Genomic DNA, 21,137 nt, shown 5'->3' on the forward strand with positions numbered 1-21,137 from the left:
TGCTTATGCAGTGAGCGTTGTCAGTCAATTTATGCACTTTCCAAGTGAAGACCACATGAATGTAGTTCTTCGGATACTTAGATATTTGAAGTCTACACCTGGAAAAGGACTTATGTTCTCAAAGCATGGTCATCTAAATATTGATGGTTATTCAGATGCAGATTGGGCAGGTAATGTAACAGATAGAAAATCTACATCGGGTTACTTCACATTCGTATGAGGTAATTTGGTGACATGGAGGAGCAAGAAACAGAATGTAGTAGCTTTATCCAGTGCAGAAGCCGAGTTGAGAGGCATGACTAAAGGGATTTGTGAACTTCTTTGGTTAAGAAAGTTGCTTACTGAACTTGGGTATAAACCTACATCCACAATGAATCTCTTTTGTGACAACAAGGCTGCTATAGCCATTGCACAGAATCCGGTTCCGCATGATCGTACTAAACATGTTGAGGTGGATCGACACTTCATCAAACATAAGCTTGAGGCTAAAGTGTTTCAGTTTCCTTTTGTGAAATCCGAGGATCAATTGACGAATATTTTGACAAAGGCGATTTTCAGTAAAGCATTCCACAATTCACTGGATCAGTTGGGCATTAGCAACATCTATGCACCAACGTGAGGCGGAGTATTGGCTTGACTTGTGGATATTGACTTACTTTCCTTACACACCAAGAATTCCTATTATAATTGTAATTGATTTACTTTAATTCCTGATTTCTTAACGTAAATAGATTTAGGAATTTATTATTTACTTGCCCATTCAGGTTTCGTTGTATTATAAATATGACATTCTACAAGGAGAAGAATACACAGAAAATTTCCACAAACAAATATTCTCTCATAGTTTTCATATTTTAGCAGCAACTACAAGTAATGTGTTGAACATGCATAAATGAACTCTATGAATCCCACTCTCAAATTTAAGTTTCCCATAAACATCTGCTCCGGAGATTGCTGCACTAGCTTTCTGAAAAGAAGTTATAATCAAAACGTACAAGAATTTACAAGTATTGATGCGAACTTACAAGTTGAATATTTCCGTTGCAAACAAAGAAGCCTCCTCCCCACTAGTTCCTAAGGAAATCTTTTGTCAAACAACAAAAACAGAAGACACATGCAATGGAATACAAAAAAAAAAAAAAAAAAAAAAATAATTTGTTGGTAACTACAGAGATGAGACAAAGGGAGAGCTATAAAGAAGAAAGTAGGGGTGGGTATTGAGACCCAAAAATCATATGGAAAAAACTCGAAAAAAATCGTGTTGACTAAAAAGTCAACAAATTGGCATCAAATCAGACTGGATCGGTTCAAATCGATTCTGATGTCGATTTCACAATTTTCAAAATCAAACTGGACCAGCTGCGTGTTTATTTATTTTAAAATTATTTAAGTTGAATGCTAAATTTATAATCCTATAACTAATATTTCCTCAAGCCCAACTTCAAAACACCTTTTTTTTTTTTAGGCCCAATCATCTTTCTTTGTATGAAATTGAATTATTTGTGAATTTTTAAGCCCACAAAATAAAATTTTAGTAGGAATTTTTTTTAAAAAAAGAATTTGAAAAATATATAAAAAAAATTTCAGTGCAAAAATTGGAAAAACTAGAAACGATACCGATTTTAATCAGACCGGCTAATTTTATAAATTTTTTCACCTAAATCAGACCGAACTACAAAGGTTGAATAATATCAATTCTAATTCCTGAGGTAAAAATTAGATCGAACCAAACTGCGGTCACCCTTAGGAGAGAAAGGAACTCGGCAAAATAGCCATGTAACTTCAGGAGAAGAGGTGCCCCTCACAAAGGGGGTCGCAATGACCAGGCCAGGCGGCCGCATACCAAAAACACAGGAAAATACTAAATTGCACTGCATATAAATGACCCTTCTTCCCCTCCAAAAAAATTCATTTTCAAATCTCACCCCGGCTCACTGAGCTCTCTCCTCTCTCGCAGTCATTCCCCTTAAACTTCCATCGTCTGAGAGCCAAGATTTGAAGGTCTGTTCTGTTCGCCACCCAGTCCCTCCAGTGTCGCCAGTCATCTCCCCACTGTGAAAACCCATTTCACCACCCATCTATCTTCATAACTCAGTTCTCCTTTAAATTCCTCTCTTTCCTCAGACAGACCATAGCTGCTTGAAGAAGGTAATTTTATTAGTTTTTCTATTTTATCTGATTTTTCTATATATGTTTGTGAGTATTGTTTGTTGTGGGTTCCAAGTTTTAAATTTCCTATGATTTTTCTATACATGTGTTTGTTTGGTTTGTGTGAATTTTGGGTTCGCTTCCTTGATTTAGTTTCATGTTGCGACCTTGCAAGAAGACCCAGCCCGCCAATTTTGTTAACTAAGATCCGCATTATACCTTATCCATGTTCCTAATTTCTCGTTTGACACAATTATATCTTTCTAGTCAAATAACTTAACAGATTTACATGGGAATTAAAGCTAAACAAATTAACCCCACTTGGTTGTAAGTTGAAATTACTTCCTACAGATTTCATAGAAGCAAAGGTGCTCTCTGACAGTCCAGAAACCTGAAACCATATGAAGCTCAATTCTAAATAAATGTCAGGAAACAGACCAATATGAAGCTAGTCAAACAATATTATAAGTAAACAAGCAGCCATAATCAAACGTTTATAATAAAAATAACTACAGAACATGAAAAGTGGGTATAATATATTACCAGCCATGACTACCCCAAAATCATTATTGAAAGGAGAGACATCACTGATACAAAAGTTGTGGATGAGTTATGAAAACCACAAAAATAACAGCCTCACTACTATAATTATCCAATCAATCGAAAGGGTTTGAAATGAAAGAAAATAGAAACAAGTAATTAAAAAAGGATTTAAGCAAAACAACAAGGTCCCCAGTTTGTTTGGCACTCAAATGGGTTCATTGCATGAGGTTCATCTCCATACGATCCCACATAAATTGCTACAACATATATGCATACATACCCCTACATATATAAAGACTATATTTGTACAACATTACTGAGAACAGAACTTGAAAAACATAATAGCTTGAAAACCAAAAAGAAAACTTACGAAATGAGGAGAACATATTAAAAGATAGCATAACCAGAAAAAATTGTGTTCCATACGAATGAGTAGTTATTCGGCACAATATGAATGAAAATAAGCACACCTCGCAACTTTATTTGTTCGTGAAAAATTATTCTTTTTGGAGCTAATTTGGGGCTGCTACATTCGGAGGTTAAACACATAGCTCCTTACTTTTTTTTTTATTTTTTGTTTGTTTTATATTTTGGTGGAAATAGCTTGTTTTATAGCTAACTAAAATTAAGTGTGCTTGTTTTTCATTCACAGATTTTCAGTTTTTGATTGTGTACTAACATTAAGCAGAATATTTCTTATTATTTTTTTAAAATACTGATAGATGATATCTTTTGAATGTTGAGTGGTCTATTAATTTGGTGTTGAGTTTTGTAACACTTGTTGTTGGATGCTGTATTAAGAAGAACGGCCATGACGTTGGTCTATGCGATGCCTCTAACTTCCTGATAAAATATCTGTCTTGGTAGAGTCTTGAATTATTACTGTTGCGTTTGTGCTTGGCCTTTTTTGCCCTGTCACTTTCTATGGCATGCTGATGAAGTTGAAATGAAAAGGCATGCAATTAGAAGATGTAGTGTCAACTTCATCAGCATGTCATAGAAAGTTGCCCTGTACAATGTTGACATGAAACATCTAAACATCACTTTCTATGACATGAAGTTGCCCTGTACATATTGGTTAACAAGGTTACTTTCTATTTTTTATATAATGTTTAGATGTTTCCTCGTTTGAAGCATTGAAATTTGTAGATTTTGTTGACACAAAATTGAATTTCATTTGGGAGCATAATGCATGGGCTGATGTGCCATTAGTTTGTTAAATTCTAGTTCTAATTCAAGTAAAAAGCTTTTACTTATAGACGCAGGGGGGGTTGTGAATTCTTGTCCTTTTACATTCATCAAAATATGTGTGCATCCTTGGACCAGAGAGTGTTTTGGTTTTTAAGACCTGTTTTATCTTAACATTCTCACTAATAGAAATGACATTTTTGTGTGCAGTGGGCACCATGTCAGGAGCTTAAGAACTTGAGTTCATTCTCTCTTTGTTGTATCACAAAACAAAAAACCAGTTAGAATTATTTGGGAAATCTTTCAGAGGAGAGGGAAAAGAAGAAAAACGCAAGCTTTGAACAGCTTCCGGTACTCTTCTTCAACTCCAAGTGCGATGGTAAGCCAACACTCGAAAACCACTTCTCTTTGTTTCTCTGTTTCACTGATTTTGGTTTTTAATGTTTTCCAATTTGTGTTTTTTTTTTCTCTCTGAAGAGGAGCAGCAGCAAAAATCTGAGGTACCCTTTTCTTTGTCTAGATTGGTTTTTCGGCCAAGACTGCTTGTAGTGTTATTTTCAAAATCTGCTGGCTGGTTTCTGCTTTTCTTTTTTTCTTAGTTTTGGTGTACTAATTTAGTTCGGCTTAGTGGTAATCTATATTATGTGGGTCAATTCCAAACTTAGATTTCCCTTTCAAAGAGCTCTGCCTATGTTACATGTACTTTTTATTTTACATTTTCAGTTTGCTTTTTTTTTTTTTTTTTCCTTGTGTGTAATTTACATTAGTTTGATGTATGTAGTGAGGCTTTACTAGACATGAATTACGTTGTCTAGTGAGGTAACTTTATAATATTTATAAAGTTTTAATTGAAAAACTGGCTGTAATACTCATTTAAGCCTAAATATAGTTTTTATGGATGTAATATTTAGTTAAGTTTGTAATTTTTGATGATGCATATTTGAGAACAAAAAAAAAATATATATATTAATGTTGAAATGATTATTTTCATTGTTTAGAATTATAGTCCTGTCCTGAATTGTTCCAAACACGGGATAGTGCTTGACTATCCAGCCCCTTAGTCCCCCTTAGTCCAGCGCCCCATCAAGCCAAGCCTATCCTAGACAGTTCATAGTTAGTCCTGTCCAAGCCAGTCCTATGTAACAAACGGGGCCAATGTATGACTTAAACCAGTTTTGTGAGACCCAGTTCGCTATTGATTGTAGTCATTGTGATATGATTACCTGGCTGGCTTTGGTTTCAGATTATTTCCCCGTGTGTGTGTGTGTGTGTGTTACTTTGTGCCTTTTGATTTAGTCAGGTTCTATTTGCAGATATTATTAGTTGGGCATGAGGGCATAAGGAGATCATGCTGGATCCTCAAGGAATTGTCTTAGCAAATATTGGTTACTGTTTATGGCTTATATAAATGAGTATGCTGTTGGTGCATGTTTTTTCACCTAGGCCAAAGTTTAGTAGTGGTGTGTCATGGTGATTATCTTTTCTCAGTGTTTTTTCATTGTTATGATGATATATCTATGGCACTAATAGTGACAAAAGAGGTTCTAATGCATAACTGCTTCATCAAGAGGTATCCTTTGTGTTTTTTTGTGGCTTCAGCTATTCGGAGGACAGCCTTAATAGCAAATTATGACGGGGAATCAGTTCTGAGTATAAGATATGAAAAGCCTGTGGTATCAAGTGTAAGATATGAACAGCATCAAATTTCATCTACTCGAGATTTTTGTGCTAGTGTTCAGCCGGAAAGGCTATGCTGGGAAGGTTCCTCTCATGCAGTTGTGTTGAAAAGGCTCGAAAAAGCCTTGAAGGAACACCAAGTGAATGAAGCATGGGAGTCCTTTATTGATTTTAAAAGGTTGCATGGGTTTCCTGAGGATTTTGTTATCCGTAAGCTAATCACTGAACTTTGCTATTCGTCTGACCCTTACTGGCTACAAAAAGCATGTGATATAGTCTGGGTAATTTTGAAAGAGCGATCAGACTTACTACAGTCTGATATCCTGGCAAAGCTCTCCCTCTCCTTAGCGTGAAGTCAAATGCCTAAACCTGCTACAATAATTCTTAGAATACTAATGGACAAACAGAACTTGCCCGCCATGAAGGTATTGTACTTGGTTGTACTGCATATGGTAAAGACTGAGGTTGGGACACTACTTGCATCCAATTTCTTAGTTCAGATTTGTCATTGTTTCCAATGCTCAAGTGTAAACAAGAGCGACCATGCAAAGCTGATGCAACCAGATACAATGATTTTTAACCTTGTCCTTGATGCTTGTGTGAGGTTTAAATTATCATTCAAAGGCCAATGGATTATGGAATTGATGGCTCAAACAGGAGTTGTTGCTGATGCACTCTCTATTATCATTATCGCCCTGATCCATGAGCTGAATGGTCAGAGAGACGAGATAAAGAAATATAAAAGTCACATTGATCAAGTTTCAGCTCCATTGATGCGACATTATCGGCAGTTCTATGATAGTTTGTTGAGTTTGCATTTCAAGTTTAATGACATTGAGGAGGCCACTGAGCTTGTCTTACAAATGTGTGACTACCATGAGTCTCTTTCTATTCAAAGAGAGAGAGATTTCACAGAGGTCTTATCTTGTTCCAATTGGATCTCATAATCTCAAGTCTGGGTTGAATATGCAGATTTTGCCTGAGCTGCTGCAGAACCATTCTGTCCTCAAAATAGAAGGTAAACAAGAGCTTGTTCTTTATTGGAATGCGAAACTTGTACTTATTAACAGGGCTTTGGCCAAGCTCATAAATGGATACAAAAAGGTCGGGGATACTTGCAAGCTTTCAGAACTTTTACTTAAAATACAAAAGGAGTTATGTTCATTAAGAGGATCTGATTTGTGTTCTGATGTGATTGATGCTTGCATTCATTTAGGTTGGCTAGAAACTGCTCATGACCTTTTGGATGACATGGATGCAGCTGTGGCTCCCATGGGCCTTACTACCTTTATGTCACTCTTGGAAGCTTATTACAGAGGAAATATGTTTCGGAAAGCAAAAGCTTTGCTTAAACAAATGAGAAAGGCTGGTTTGCTTCCGAATTTATCTGATGAGATGGTTGTCTCCAAATGTCAACCAATACTAGATATAAGTGCCACGTGTACAAATGTTTCAAGCTCGACTAGTAAATCAGATTTGGCAAATGCTCTGGTTCAGGAAATGAGCGATGAGCAGAAGGAAATCCCTTTTGTTGTTTACCGGTTCAATTCTTCCATCAACTTTTTCTGCAAGGCCAAAATGATGGATGATGCTTTGAAGACGTACAGAAGAATGCAAGAGATGAAAATTCAACCTACTGAGCAAACATTGACCTATATGTTATATGGGTATTCTTCTCTGGGAATGTTTCGTACTATCACGATATTGTGGGGGGGACATTAAGAGGAATATGGAGAGTGGAAATTTGATGGTAAGGAGAGATATCTATGAGTATTTACTACTGAACTTTCTTCGTGGTGGCTACTTTGAGAGAGTGATGGAGGTCATTGACTTTATGAAGGAACATGGTATGTACACGGACAAGTGTTTGTACAGGATTGAGTTTGTAAAACTTCATAAGAATCTTTATAGGAATTTAAAGGCATCAGAGGCCAGAACTGAAGCTCAAAGAAAATGACTTAAATATGTTGAGGCATTTAAAAAGTGGGCTGGAGTTGATTGAAGTTCCAAGAGAAGTTCAATATGAACTGGGATGATTTACTGCAAGATTCTTGCTGCTCTGATGTTGATGATTTAAGGACAATATTAAAGTAAATAGAGGAGAGCTAAGAAGTGAATATGAGGGTAAATTAGATTCACTAATGTATCTGCACATAGAAAAGAAAAGCCAGTTATGGTGCATTGCAACTCTCATTGCCCTAAACCAATTACCTTCTACAGCTGCAAGTTTCCTATTTGAGGGTTTTGCAACAGCAAAGATATGGAAGATGCATTTGCTTCTCAGATGAAACCAAACTCTTAATCCATTTGTAATGTCTGAATGAAGTCTTATGATAATTGAAAGAGTTATTCTGGAGGTTAATTGATCTATGAGTGGAGATATGCAAAGAGAATTCTTTTTCTATTGGCATCAAAATAGTATTGCTAATGCTCTTAAGTTATGTTTTCCAATTACTGCTCTGCAACTACTTCATAATATCAGTAGCCAGTGAATCAGTGAGGGTCAAAAGTTTGGGAGTGCTTTCTTATTTTGTTCAATTACTTTTTCATGCTGACAAATTACCCTTATTTCTCGGTATTGTCCAGCAATGCATACTGTGTACAGTTAATCATATGTTATTCGTTTGATGGCAGAATTTTCTTTCACAGTTAATTAGGTGGCTAGTATTTTTTGGTGTGACATTGTTGTTGATAACCTGATGAGCTAGAAAGCTTCACATAGTTTGTATATGTGTATGTTGCCCAAACTATTATGCCTGAGCTGCCATTCAGTCATACATGAGCAGTGAACAGTACATCTATCACTCTCTGAGGTTGTATGATGGAGCTAAGATTATTCTCTGAGTTGGTATGATTATATAACCAAAAAAATGAACACATCAGCGGATAGGCCCTCAATATGTTGATGAATTGGTGGTAATTTGAATCCAAGGTTCCTGCCAACATCACTTCATGTATATTTATTAACCGTATTAATGATTGTGGATATTAGAGAACTGTTTTACAATGTTAACTTAGTTTGGTGAACTTGAATATTATGCTGCGCAAATCCATAAAGCTTGTATGCCTGCTCCTCATCGAGGGATGGTTGGTTAAGGTTTTTGTGTAAGGCTTTGGACAGGTCATGATGATATTCGGTTTGATGGTTATATAATTGTTTCATATGACAGGAGGTTTGATGGTTATTATAATTGTTTCATATGACAGGATGTTGTTGGTGCTGTGGAAACAGGGTCTGGGAAGAAACTAGCCTTTGGTTTGGCCATTTTGCAATGCTTGCTGGAGGAAGGAGAATAGCCTATGAAGATGCTTGAAGAAAAGGGGGAGGAAGAAGAAAAAGTTGGCTCCAAAAGGACTTTTGTAGGCACTTATTATTATTCCCACAGGAGAGCTTTTACTTCAGGTAATATAATTGTATTCCAAGTTGATTCTCTTCATGTGATTCTTAGTTGCATGAGGTGACATTATGGATGGTTTGATTTGTGCTGCTGGAGCTTTTCAAGCTTGAGTTCAGGGATTGATAAGAAGTAAACCAAAGATAGATGGAAAACAACAGTTTGCGTTTTTTGAAATAAGCCTTTTGTTTTAATTTCTAACCCTCAAAATGTAATATTTGTAACCAACAACTACTTACTAGAAAGCAATAATTTAGCTATTGTTTTAATTTCCATTCCATGTAAGCAAGCACAACTACTTACTAGAAAGAATGGAATATGAAATCAGGCTTAAACTCTATTGTTTGTTTGAAACTTGGAATCAGGGTCTGACTAAATGATTCTTTCTATTACAAAGGAGGTTGGTTTTCTTGAACAATGATTTTCGGTTATTGTTTTCGTTTTCATTTTATGACTTAGATGAGGGGATTTTTGTGGAGTGTCTACTAGCTTTTGCGGACAAGTTTAAACCAAATAGTTAATCTAAGTAAATTAAACCTTCCATATTAAAAAGCCAGGGGAAAAATTGAAGTGATTTCCAATGTATTGAATTCATTTCAGAAAAGTATAACTGAGTTCTTATTAACTTACTAATGTATAAAAAGAATGATATTTATGTACATAACATTCCTGCGTTTATAATAGAAATACAACAAAAAGAATATTAATGCACATATACTCGCTAGCATTATGTGTATAGAGCATATGTACATGTATTTCATGCCTCAGTATTACAAACAACTATTTGCCTGAGCAGTGCCAACAATCTTTCCATTTGCATTGGCACAATGTGACTGAACCTCTTGATTCCTGAAGGTCAAACTCACGTTTTCGAGTCTTATCCCACTGCACGGGTTTGTTGCGCTACAATCAAATTTTATTGCAATTGCTGAAGCTGATGTTCTTTGAATGTTCCGGTACACGACATCATTGATTTTCATACCCGACACCTATAATATTGAAACAAGATGAAATGTGCATGACACATTTCGTCAAGACATATCCTTATGATAAGTACATGCTCAATTGCTACATTGCGATTATAAATTTATTACCTGAGCGGGACAGTTGATGTTGTGTGGGCAGTAGTTTAATATGATTTTGGACATTAAACATTAGGACATCAAGGAATTGAACGCCTTCAACAAACCCGTTGCTCGGTCTCACCCAAGACTTAATCCTCAAACCATTTTAAGTACCCTTGAAAATTGCATTTTTCACTGTCACATTTTGGACCCCTTCCTCTTCCAAGTCTTTGGCCAAACTCCCTAGACTGCACTCACCACACCCATGTATGCATAAGCCAACTATAATAAAACTTCATATAGGAGCACTGCAATGCAATGCAAGAGCTATAAAATCTTACCTAATGCCATGGCCAGGACCACAAATAATTTGCTCGATCCACACGTCCTTTGTTCCGGGGCCAATCGAGACACAATCATCTCCAGTTTTGATGGATGTGTTGAAAATTGCAACATTTGTTGACAATTGGACATGGATGCCATCAGTGTTTGGGCTATTGCCTGCTGCATTGACTTTGACCCCTTGGATGCGAACATCTTGGCAGCCGTTTATCACAAAGTGGAACATCTGGCTGTTCAACGACATTAGTCCATTGATGTTAATGTTTTTGGAGTTCGTAAAACTGAGACTCTGCGTATCAGTGGGAACAAAAATATCAGAATTTAGAACATTAGAACACGAAGAGACTGGTAGGGTAAGTTAGACAACAAATTTAAACAAGATTTCACTTGATCGACAAGAAAGCGTAAATACTAACCGTGGCTCCTCCGTTGGGGCAATCGGTACTTCCAGCTAACTTGCATGCCCACAAGGCGGTACCTTTAGCATCAAGGGCACCTCCGATTATGAAGACACCAGTAACTACTTTTGCAGTTATCGCCTTTAAAAACCATAGCATTGCGAAGCAAATACGTCCCTTTGGGTACATATATAGTGGTTGAATCGGAGGAGGCACATGCTGCAATCCATGCATCTAGAAAAGCTTGGGTAGAATCTATTACACCGTTAGGTTTAGCTCCAAAGCTTAGGACATTGTAAATTAATGTACTCTCAGCAACACATGATTGGTGTAAGATATATAGGATCATGAGTAGTGCTACGCTGCTAAAACAACTTGTAACCTCAGCCATTTTCTCCAATCATGTACTCTCAGACATTCGATATCCTTTGCAGAAACCACCTCCAATTGTCCATAGTTTCACTAGAAACAATCGCAAAGGCAAAAGGAAATACCTCTACAAGAAAAAAAAAATTACATTGTTAATACTCTGTCATAGAACTATCTTCCTAATATAAATACATTATGCATAACATAAACTTCAAGTGCACAACTATATTAGAGCAAAATATAGAGCATGCTTTGTTACTGAAAATATGTTAATACTATGTCACTAGAGAGATTGAGGTCTGACATTAGAAGCCTTCGGGACAGATCTGTTGTAGAACAAGAGCATAGATGGGTACTAAATTCCAAAGGAGGAGCTGCCTTACCAGCTGATCTGTTAAAGTTTCGTTGGCCTTGTGTTGGTCCATGGCTCTGAGACTGTTTGGTTTACTTTGAAGGCAGAGGGAAGAAGGGATAGGAACATAGGAGAGATGAGGGTTTGAAGGAGGAGAGGGGCTTCAGGCTTCAAACCTCAGGGAGTGGTTTTGTCGAATTTTTATGTTCTCTGCATTCTATAGATTTTAAATGAGATCCAAAACTAATTTAATGCTAAAAAGGGTAATAAAGGTATTTCATCGTATTAATTAAATTAAAAAATATACAATTGTTGATTTTTGGATTTATTTTGGGTGTGTTTATATACATTAAATAGTATAGGGTTTATTTATAGTTTTATGTCTTGAAATGGGTATTTAACTAATTTTATATAATATATATATACATGGATCGAATTAATAATTTACTTTGGCCGTTGGCTTGTTAATGAAACAATTCATCCCGAAAGGGATGCTATTGGAAGTATTGGTAGCTGATAGTTGTGGTTAGCTTGGTGGCTGCTAGCTGTGATTGATTTACACATCCTTAATTTAAGGGCTTTGATCTTGTTGCTTGTAATTAGAGTTTTCCTATAATTAGGGGTTAAGGTTGTGGTGTGTTGGCCAACAGCTCTTAGACTGGCCAATGGTTCTTAACCTGGGCAGTGGATATTAGCCTTCCCTAGCTTATACATATATACCTGTCTAATCTTGTAAACAACATATAATGAGAAAATATATTCTCCCCATTATTTTCCACATGGTATCAGAGCTGGAACCTTAACCGGCCTGTCTCTATTTTTTCCTTTGTTTCTTCTGTATATGCTATTCAATAATGGCAGAAGATAATCCTTTTGGCTCTGAAGCTGAAAGCTTCACAGCACCTCATTCTAGTTTTCCAGAAGCTGAAGTCAACCCAAACCAGCGACTGTGCTCTGCGTTGTTAAATGAGTTTAACTATCTTCCATGGTCTAGAGCATTAACTCTTGCCCTTAGAGGAAGATCCAAACTCGGATTTGTTAATGGAACCATTGAGGCACCTGACGATTCGTCTTTGGAGTATGAAGCATGGTTGTGCAAAGACCAACTGGTCATGTCGTGGCTCCTTAACTCCATGGATCCCAAGCTGTCTGAAATCTTCAGTTTTTCAGAATCCTCTCTTTCTCTTTGGAAGGCAGTCAAAGATATGTATGGCAATCAAAACAATGCAGCTCAAGTGTTCCAACTTAAGAGGAATCTTGCAAGTCTCCAACAAGGTGATAAATCTTTTGTTCATCATCTCGGTTGCATGAAAAATATGTGGAACGAACTAGATATGTATCGACCACATACTATCGATGCTGCCATACTTTTAAAGAGGTCTGAGGAAGACAAAAATTTTCATTTGCTTGCAAGTTTGGGGTCTGAATATGAAGATCTTAGAAGCCATATTCTAATGAACCCCGAACTTCCATCATTTGCAAGTATTTGCACTACTATCTAGCGAGAAGAAGTACGTAGGAAAGTTATGAATGTTGACATCAAATCTAGTGTGTCTGAGGCTAGAGCTTTTGTGACAAACCACAAGTCATCTGGAGATAGAGTGTACAAGGGAAAAAGGCCAGATCTGAAGTGTTTACACTGCAATAATATTGGACATCTAATAGATCGATGCTGGATATTACACCTTGAGTTGAAGCCAAAGTTTGAGAACAAGCCTTCAAGAGACTACAAGAGCTCACAAACCAGATCACATACAAACAAAAACCATGCTGCTGCTGCTGCTGCTGCTACATCAATTGATGGACTGATGAACTTCACAGCCAATCCGGCTGACTTGATAAATGAATTCTCAGCCTATCTTCAAACCAAAAAAGGAAGCACAGGCGAAGTATTCACTGGTGGAAATCAAACTGCTCTCCTTGGGCAGTTTGCAGGATTCTTAGCTGAGTCTAATCGTGTATCTCAAGGAGATGTTCCAGGTATTATGTGTGCTCTTTCAACTGCTCTAAATGTTAGTCATTCTCATGATTTTTGGATTATAGACTCAGGTGCCATTGATTACATGATAAATCAATATTCAAAGCTATACAATTTTGAAAGCTACACTAAACCATCACTAGTTTCTATAGCAAATGGTAGAGGTGTACCCGTTCTGGGTAGAGGGAAAGTTAAACTAATTTCAGATAGTGTTGAGTACACAGCATTATATGTTCCATCCTTTCCTTTTCAATTGCTGTCTGTAGGAAGGATTACAAATTCTCTTAACTGTCGTGCAATTTTCTCCCCTCACAATGTTGTTTTTCAGGATCTAGCCACCAAGAAGCTGATTGGTGAAGGTCACTACCTAAATGGGCTGTACTATTTTTCAAAGGACCTTAATGTTCCAAAAGGGTTCCAAGTCAGTTCAAATCTAGAACATCAGTTGTGGCACCAACGTCTAGCACATCCCTCAGAATTTGTTTTGTCTACTTTGTTCCCTAGCTTATGCAAATCCTCACTTGTATGTGAATTCTGTCATTTGTCAAAATTTACTAGACTTCCATTTAGTTCTTCCATATCTAGAGCTAGCAAGCTTTTTGAGATGGTGCACTCTGATGTTTGGGGACCTGCACCTCTAGAGTCTTTTGATGGTTATAGGTACTACGTTATCTTTGTTGATGATTTTTCAAGAGTCACTAAGTGAAGTCATGGATGCTTTCAAGAATTTTCATAATCTTGTCATGAACCATTTTTCGTCTCAAATTCACATACTAAGGTCTGATAATGGCACTGAATATACATCCAAAAATATGACTAACTATTTGAGCACACATGGCATTATACATCAAACAAGTTGTGTAGGTACTCCTCAGCAAAATGGAATTGCCAAAAGGAAGAATAGGGATCTACTTGAGAAAACCAGGGATCTAATGTTACAAATGAATGTGCCTAAGAGGTTTTGGTCTCAAGGAGTTCTTGCAGCTACCTACCTCATCAACAGACTGCCTAGTCGGGTTCTGGATTCAAAATCACCATATGAGGTCATGCAAAACAAAAAAATTAACCTTTCCCATATGAGAATTTTTGGATGTACTTGTTATGCTCATATCCAATCCTATCACCGAGACAAGCTAGATCCCAAGGCAATTAAGTGTGTTTTCATGGGTTACTCCTCCACTCAAAAAGGTTACAAATGTTACAATCCATGTTCCAGGAAGCTATTTGTCTCAAGAGATGTAAGGTTTGATGAGATCAAACCGTATTTCAACAAACCATCAGATCAAAATCGTCAGGGGGAGCAATTACTGGATTTCTTTCCATTACCAAATCCAGTCGAAATAAGTGATTGTGTTCATTCAGTACCTCACAACAGTGACTCTCATGCAACTAATATTGAAAACGTGATTATTGGAGATGAAACTGAAGCCTCCGAAGCACAAGTTGTTCCTCATGACAATGACACATCATCTATAGAATAGAGTGGAGCTGAACATACTGTGGTCCCATCTCAACCTCGGAGGAATCCAACTCGAGATAGACATCCACCATCAAGGCTACAAGACTATGTAACGTTCAATGTAAGGTGCCCAATTCACAAGTTTGTAAATTACTCCAAAGTCTCTCACTCCCATGTAGCTTTTCTCAGTAAATTGTCAAATGAAAGTGAACCAAGGAATTTTCAAGAAGCCAATCTTCAAGATGTTTGGAGGCTAGCCATGGAAGAAGAACTCAAGGCTTTGGATGAAAATAAAACCTGGAGTGTAGTCCAGCTTCCAAAGGGAAAGAAGGTGGTAGGCAGTAGGTGGATCTACAAAACCAAATTTAATTCTGATGGTTCAATTGAAAGACACAAGGCAAGGTTGGTGGCTCGCGGTTTTACTCAAACACTTGGAGTTGATTATAAGGAGACATTTGCTCATGTGGCTAAGATGAGTACAGTGAGGGATTTGTTATCTGTTGTAGTTAATCATGAGTGGCCGTTGTACCAAATGGATGTAAAAAATGCTTTTTTGCATGGAGACCTTGAAGAGGAAGTTTACATGCAATTACCTCCTGGTCATCCACAAGCACAGAATTCAAGTATGGTTTGCAAGCTTCACAAATCCATTTATGGATTGAAACAATCTCCACGTGCTTGGTATGCCAAGCTGAGCTCAAGTTTTGGTTTCAAGAGAAGTCATGCTGATTCATCCTTGTTTGTTCGAACTGGATCAGTTGGCAAATAGTTGTTCTAATCTATGTTGATGATATCATCATCACATGTGATAATATTGATGAGATTAACACTCTTAAGCATTCTCTTCCTCAGAAATTTGCCATTAAAGACTTAAGAGTGTTAAAATACTTCCTTGGGATTGAAATGGCTACTTCTCCCAAGGGACTGTTTTTAAGTCAACGGAAGTATGTGATTGACTTGCTTCAAGAAGTGAAGATGATAGATTGCAAACCGGCCCGTACCCCTCTTGATAGCAAATTGAAGTTGGAGTTGGAAGGAGAGCCTCTCAGCGATATAAGTTACTACCAAAGACTGGTGGGTAAGCTTATATATCTCACCATTACTAGACCGGATATAACTTACGCCGTCAGTCTTGTAAGCCAATTCATGCATGCACCTACTGAGGCTCATTTAAATGTTGTTAGAAGGATTCTAAGATACCTCAAGGGCTCCATTGGTCGGGGAATTATCATGAAGAACAATGGTCATACTCAAATCATGGCATACACCGATGCTGACTGGGCAGGGAATACTATTGATAGAAAATCCACTACTGGCTACTGCACATTTCTTGGAGGAAACATCGTGACATGGAAGAGCAAAAAGCAAAATGTAATTGCTCGCTTAAGTGCCGAAGCTAAGTATAGAGCCATGGCTTCCACTGCATGTGAACTTATTTGGCTCAAGAGCCTTATCTCAGACTTGGGTTTTTTGAGCAACAAACCTATGTCTCTTTTTTGTGACAATCAGGCAGCTATGCATATTGCCTCCAATCTCGTGTTCCATGAACGGACCAAACACATTGAAGTTGACTGTCACTATGTTAGTGAACAAGTTCAGTCCGAGGTAATTCAAACCACATTCACTCGGAGCCATGATCAACTTGCTGATGTTTTCACCAAGTCTCTTGCTTCCACTCAGTTTCAACGCTTGCTCTCCAAGCTTGGATCAATTAATCCCCTTGATCCAGCTTGAGGGGGAGTATTGGAAGTATTGGTAGCTGATAGTTGTGGTTAGCTTGGTGGCTGCTAGCTGTGATTGATTTACACGTCCTTAATTTAGGGGATTTGATCTTGTTGCTTGTAATTAGAGTTTTCCTATAATTAAGGGTTAAAGTTAAGGTTGTGGTGTGTTGGCCAACAGCTCTTAGATTGGCCAATAGTTCTTAACCTGGCCAGTGGATATTAGCCTTCCCTAGCTTATACATATATAACGGTGTAATCTTGTAAACAACATATAATGAGAAAATATATTCTCCCCATTATTTTCCACAGATGCACTTCCTCTACTTAAACCTTCATGGCTGCTCATTCCTCAGTGGAGTAACGGGCAAGATAATTGGTAATTTCAGCATTGTAGTAGATAGATAATTTGCCAACGAGCATTTTTAAATCACTACTGGGGTATCCTAATGATGGCCTATTGTAAAGTCCCACATTTGAAAAAGATGCAATAATATGAATGATTATAAGGGCTTATATAACATCTTTTAATTGCCGAGCCTACTTAATGTATACCAATCAATACCTAAAGTGAAAACATGTTATCGATTATTTATAACCAAGAAATCAATTTTTATGGTTCAATCAATTTAATAAATTAAATTGTATAATGCGTAATGGAAAATCATGAGAGTTCTCAACTATCCTCTGATCACATGTAAGTATAATATTAAGTTGACTCATTAGACTCAATCATAACAAAGATCACGAACTCCATGATTTTCACAAGGACTTAATGCCAAAATTCAACACACAACATGTGTATCTTGATCCATGATGATATAGGCAGAAAGGGGATCATGATAATTCTCTATCTAGCCTTTTGTTAGTGTACAATAGAAAAACCAAATACATGTTTTCATTAGTGTACACATTAAATAGGTTTGTGCACTATTATTATACGCAGAGGTGACCCGTTTCCTAGTTAAGCACTCCTAGTTAAGCTCATGATCAGTTTTTACCAATCAAAATAATAAAATAGAAAATTACTTTTTATTTGACAAATAGCGTTGATTACAAATATTATTTATTAAACCTAAAAAATTCATTTTTCACATGAAAATTGATAGATTTCCATCAAGTGGTTGTAGAGCTGATCATATTTAAAAACGATTCTTTCTTAAGCATGATTGGCTCACGATGAAACAACCAATTTGTTGGGCCTAATTCTCACAAAAAAAATTCAATAATGGTGCCCCAAAAAATACATTAGAAAAACCTAACAAATGTGAGAAAACACGTGTAATGCCTTCCAAAGATTGTCTGAAGTTAGTTATTAATGATTAATGGTTCGTTTGGGAGTGATTCTTGATAGGCTTTGGTCCAAAAAAAAATCTAAAAAGGCCAGAATCATTTTTGGGAAGAAGCATCTCCCTTGTACTTATTTAAAAAAAATCACTTTTAGTGATTTTAAGTAATTTTAAGAGAAATACCTCCCATGTGCTTCTTCATAAAATCACTTAAAGTGATTATTGTTGGATATTTATCCATTATTGTTATTTGATTTATTTAGTTAATTTGCTTATGCTAATAATCCCTATTTGTCAGGAAACATGGTTAGTGTTTGACCTAATCTTTAGGAGAATCCCAATAGTCTAGGGTTGTTAGACGTGAGATATTTTGTTGCTTATTTTTCTGATTACTTGTTCCTTGTACGGCTATTTATGCCAGTCTTTGGAGTCAATGAATTGATTGAACATTATCTCAGACTTTCGCATTCTTTAGCTTTCAAAGCTTTAGTTCTTAACAATTGGTATCAGAGCTCCCCACTGGGGCCTGGTTTGAAAAAGCAGTAGCTTTCATCTTGCAACAGCAAGACTCAATGGCGTTTGAAAATAATTTTGTGCAACCTGCGATTCCACGCTTTGATGGTCACTATGATCATTGGAGTATGCTAATGGAAAATTTCTTGCGATCCAAGAAGTATTGGATTCTGGTTGAAATCGGCATCACAGAGCCCACTAGTGGGGCTATCTTGATAGAGACGTAGAGAAAGACATTGGAGGAGCAAAGATTTAAGGATTTGAAGACAAAGAACTACCTGTTTCAAGCAATAGATTGTGCCATCCTGGAAACTATCCTAAAAAAGGATACTGCTAAGGATATATGGGATTCCATGAAGACGAGTATCAAGGTACAGCACGAGTGAAACGTGCCCAACTTCAAGCTCTTCGCAAAGAGTTTGAGATTCTCCACATGAAGGAAGGAGAGTCAGTTAATGATTACTTTGCAAGGACATTGGTGATCACGAATAAGATGCGTATTCATGGCGAAAAAATGGAAGATGTTGCAGTCATTGAGAAAATCCTTTGCTCAATGACATGCAAATTTGACTATGTGGTGTGTTCCATTGAAGAATCGAATGACATTGACAGTCTTCCGATTGATGTGTTACAAAGTTCATTATTGGTTCATGAGCAAAGGATGACTAGTCATGTTGTGGAGGAGCAAGTCTTGAAGATCACCACTCATGAAAGAACATCTCCAGGCAGAGGTAGAGGACGCGGGGGATTTCGAGGAAGAGGCAGAGGCAGAGGACACCAGTTTTCCTACAATCAAGGAGCACAATTTGACAAGGCAAATGTGGAATGCTTTCACTGTCACAAGTTTGGCCACTATCAATATGAATGCCCTGACAAAGAGAAGGAAACTAAGGTGAATCTTGCTGAGACTGAAGAAGAAATTCTCTTGATGGCTTACATCGACAAAAAGAAGAACCCATTAAGTGATACTTGGTATTTAGACTATGGCTGCAGCAATCATATGTGTGGTAATAAACTCTTGTTCTCTGATCTAGATGAAAATTTTAGAGAAAATGTGAAGCTTGGAAAAATTCTAGCATCTGTGTTATGGGTAAAGGGAATATTAAAATTCGGTTGAATGGTAGCATGCAAACAATCACCGGCGTATTTTATGTCCCAGAACTAAAGAGTAATCTGATTAGTCTTGGTCAGCTACAAGAAAAGGGTTTCACAATCCTTATTCAGAAGGACAACTGTCAGATTCATCATCCGGAGAAGGGGCTTTTTGCACAAGCCCAAATGACAACAAATTGGATGTTCCCTCTATACACACAGATTCCACATGATGATCAAACTTGCTTCACTTCAACCACACAAGACACAACATGGCTGTGGCACTATCGTTATGGGCATCTAAACTTTAATGGATTGAAGACCTTGGAGCAAAAGAAGATGGTAAACTGACTGCCTCAAAGTCAAACTCCTTCAAAGGTATGCGAGGATTGCATTATTGGAAAGCAGCATCGTGACTCATTTTCAAAAGAAAGTACATGAAAAGCTACAGAAGTATTGCAATTGGTTCATTCAGATATATGTGGACCAATTAACCCAACGTCAAATAGCAACAAAAGGTACTTCATTACATTTACTGATGACTTTAGTCGTAAGACATGGATTTATTTTTCGGGGGAAAAATCTGAGGCCATTGTTGCATTTAAAAGATTTCGTGCACATGTTGAAAAAGAAACTGGAATTTGCATAAAGATTATTCGTACTAATGATCATGGCGGTGAATTCACATCACCTGAATTTACTAACTTATGTGAAATGAATGGAATTCATAGACAACTTACAGCAGCCTATTCACCACAGCAAAATGGGGTGGCAGAGAGAAAAAATCGTACTATTATGAATATGGTACGAAGCATGCTGACAAAGAAAGATATCCCAAAGAAGTTCTAGCCAGAAACTGTCAACTGGAGTGTTCATATTTTGAATAGAAGCCCCACACTTGCTATTAAAAACATGACACCTAAAGAAGCATGGACCGGACGCAAACCAGTTGTTGATCACTTCAGAATATTTGGATGTCTAGCCTATGAACAAGTACCTGATCAGAAAAGAGGCAAACTTGATGACAAAAGTGTGAAATGTATGCTACTTGGTGTTAGTGAAGAATTAAAGGCGTATAGGCTGTACAATCCAGTCACTTAGAAGATCATTATCAGCCGTGATGTTGTGTTTGATGAAGGTAGTAGTTGGAATTAGGGCAACACTGTATCTGAATCAATTCCATTTGATTTAGATATCAATGATGAAAGAAGGACTGATGCACAAATTTTAGAAGATATCTTGCCAAATGTTCCAGCAAGTGAAAACATAACAGAACTTGAAGCACAAACTTCCAGAGATATGATGTCAAATGTTTCAGCAAACGAACCTTTTGAAGGTCAACCTTCAAACTCAGATGCTCAACGGATCAGAAAAAGGCCTGTTTGGATGACAGACTATGTAAGCGGAGATGAATTATCAGATGATGATAATGTTGCTCATCATGCTTTGTTCGCAGACAGTGATCCAGTGCTCTTTGAGGATGCTGTTAATAATATAAAGTGGAGGAAAGCTATGGATGTAGGAATAGAGGCAATCGAGAAAAATGATACTTGGGAATTGACTGATCTTCCAGCAGAAGAAAAAACAATTGGGGTTAAATGGATCTTCA

General features: G+C 37.1%; 1 protein-coding gene and 2 pseudogenes across 1 annotated transcript; 2 read left to right on the forward strand and 1 right to left on the reverse strand.

Annotated features, from left to right (window-relative positions):
- On the forward strand, positions 5,397-9,289 carry LOC18784552 (annotated as a pseudogene).
- LOC18786066 lies at positions 9,722-11,146 on the reverse strand (annotated as a pseudogene).
- On the forward strand, positions 18,780-19,553 carry LOC109947253. Its single transcript, XM_020557183.1, has one exon. The coding sequence runs from the start codon at positions 18,780-18,782 to the stop codon at positions 19,551-19,553; it is 774 nt and encodes a 257-aa protein (XP_020412772.1).

Source organism: Prunus persica, chromosome G2 (assembly GCF_000346465.2).
Source record: "Prunus persica cultivar Lovell chromosome G2, Prunus_persica_NCBIv2, whole genome shotgun sequence".
Taxonomy (NCBI): Eukaryota; Viridiplantae; Streptophyta; class Magnoliopsida; order Rosales; family Rosaceae; genus Prunus; species Prunus persica.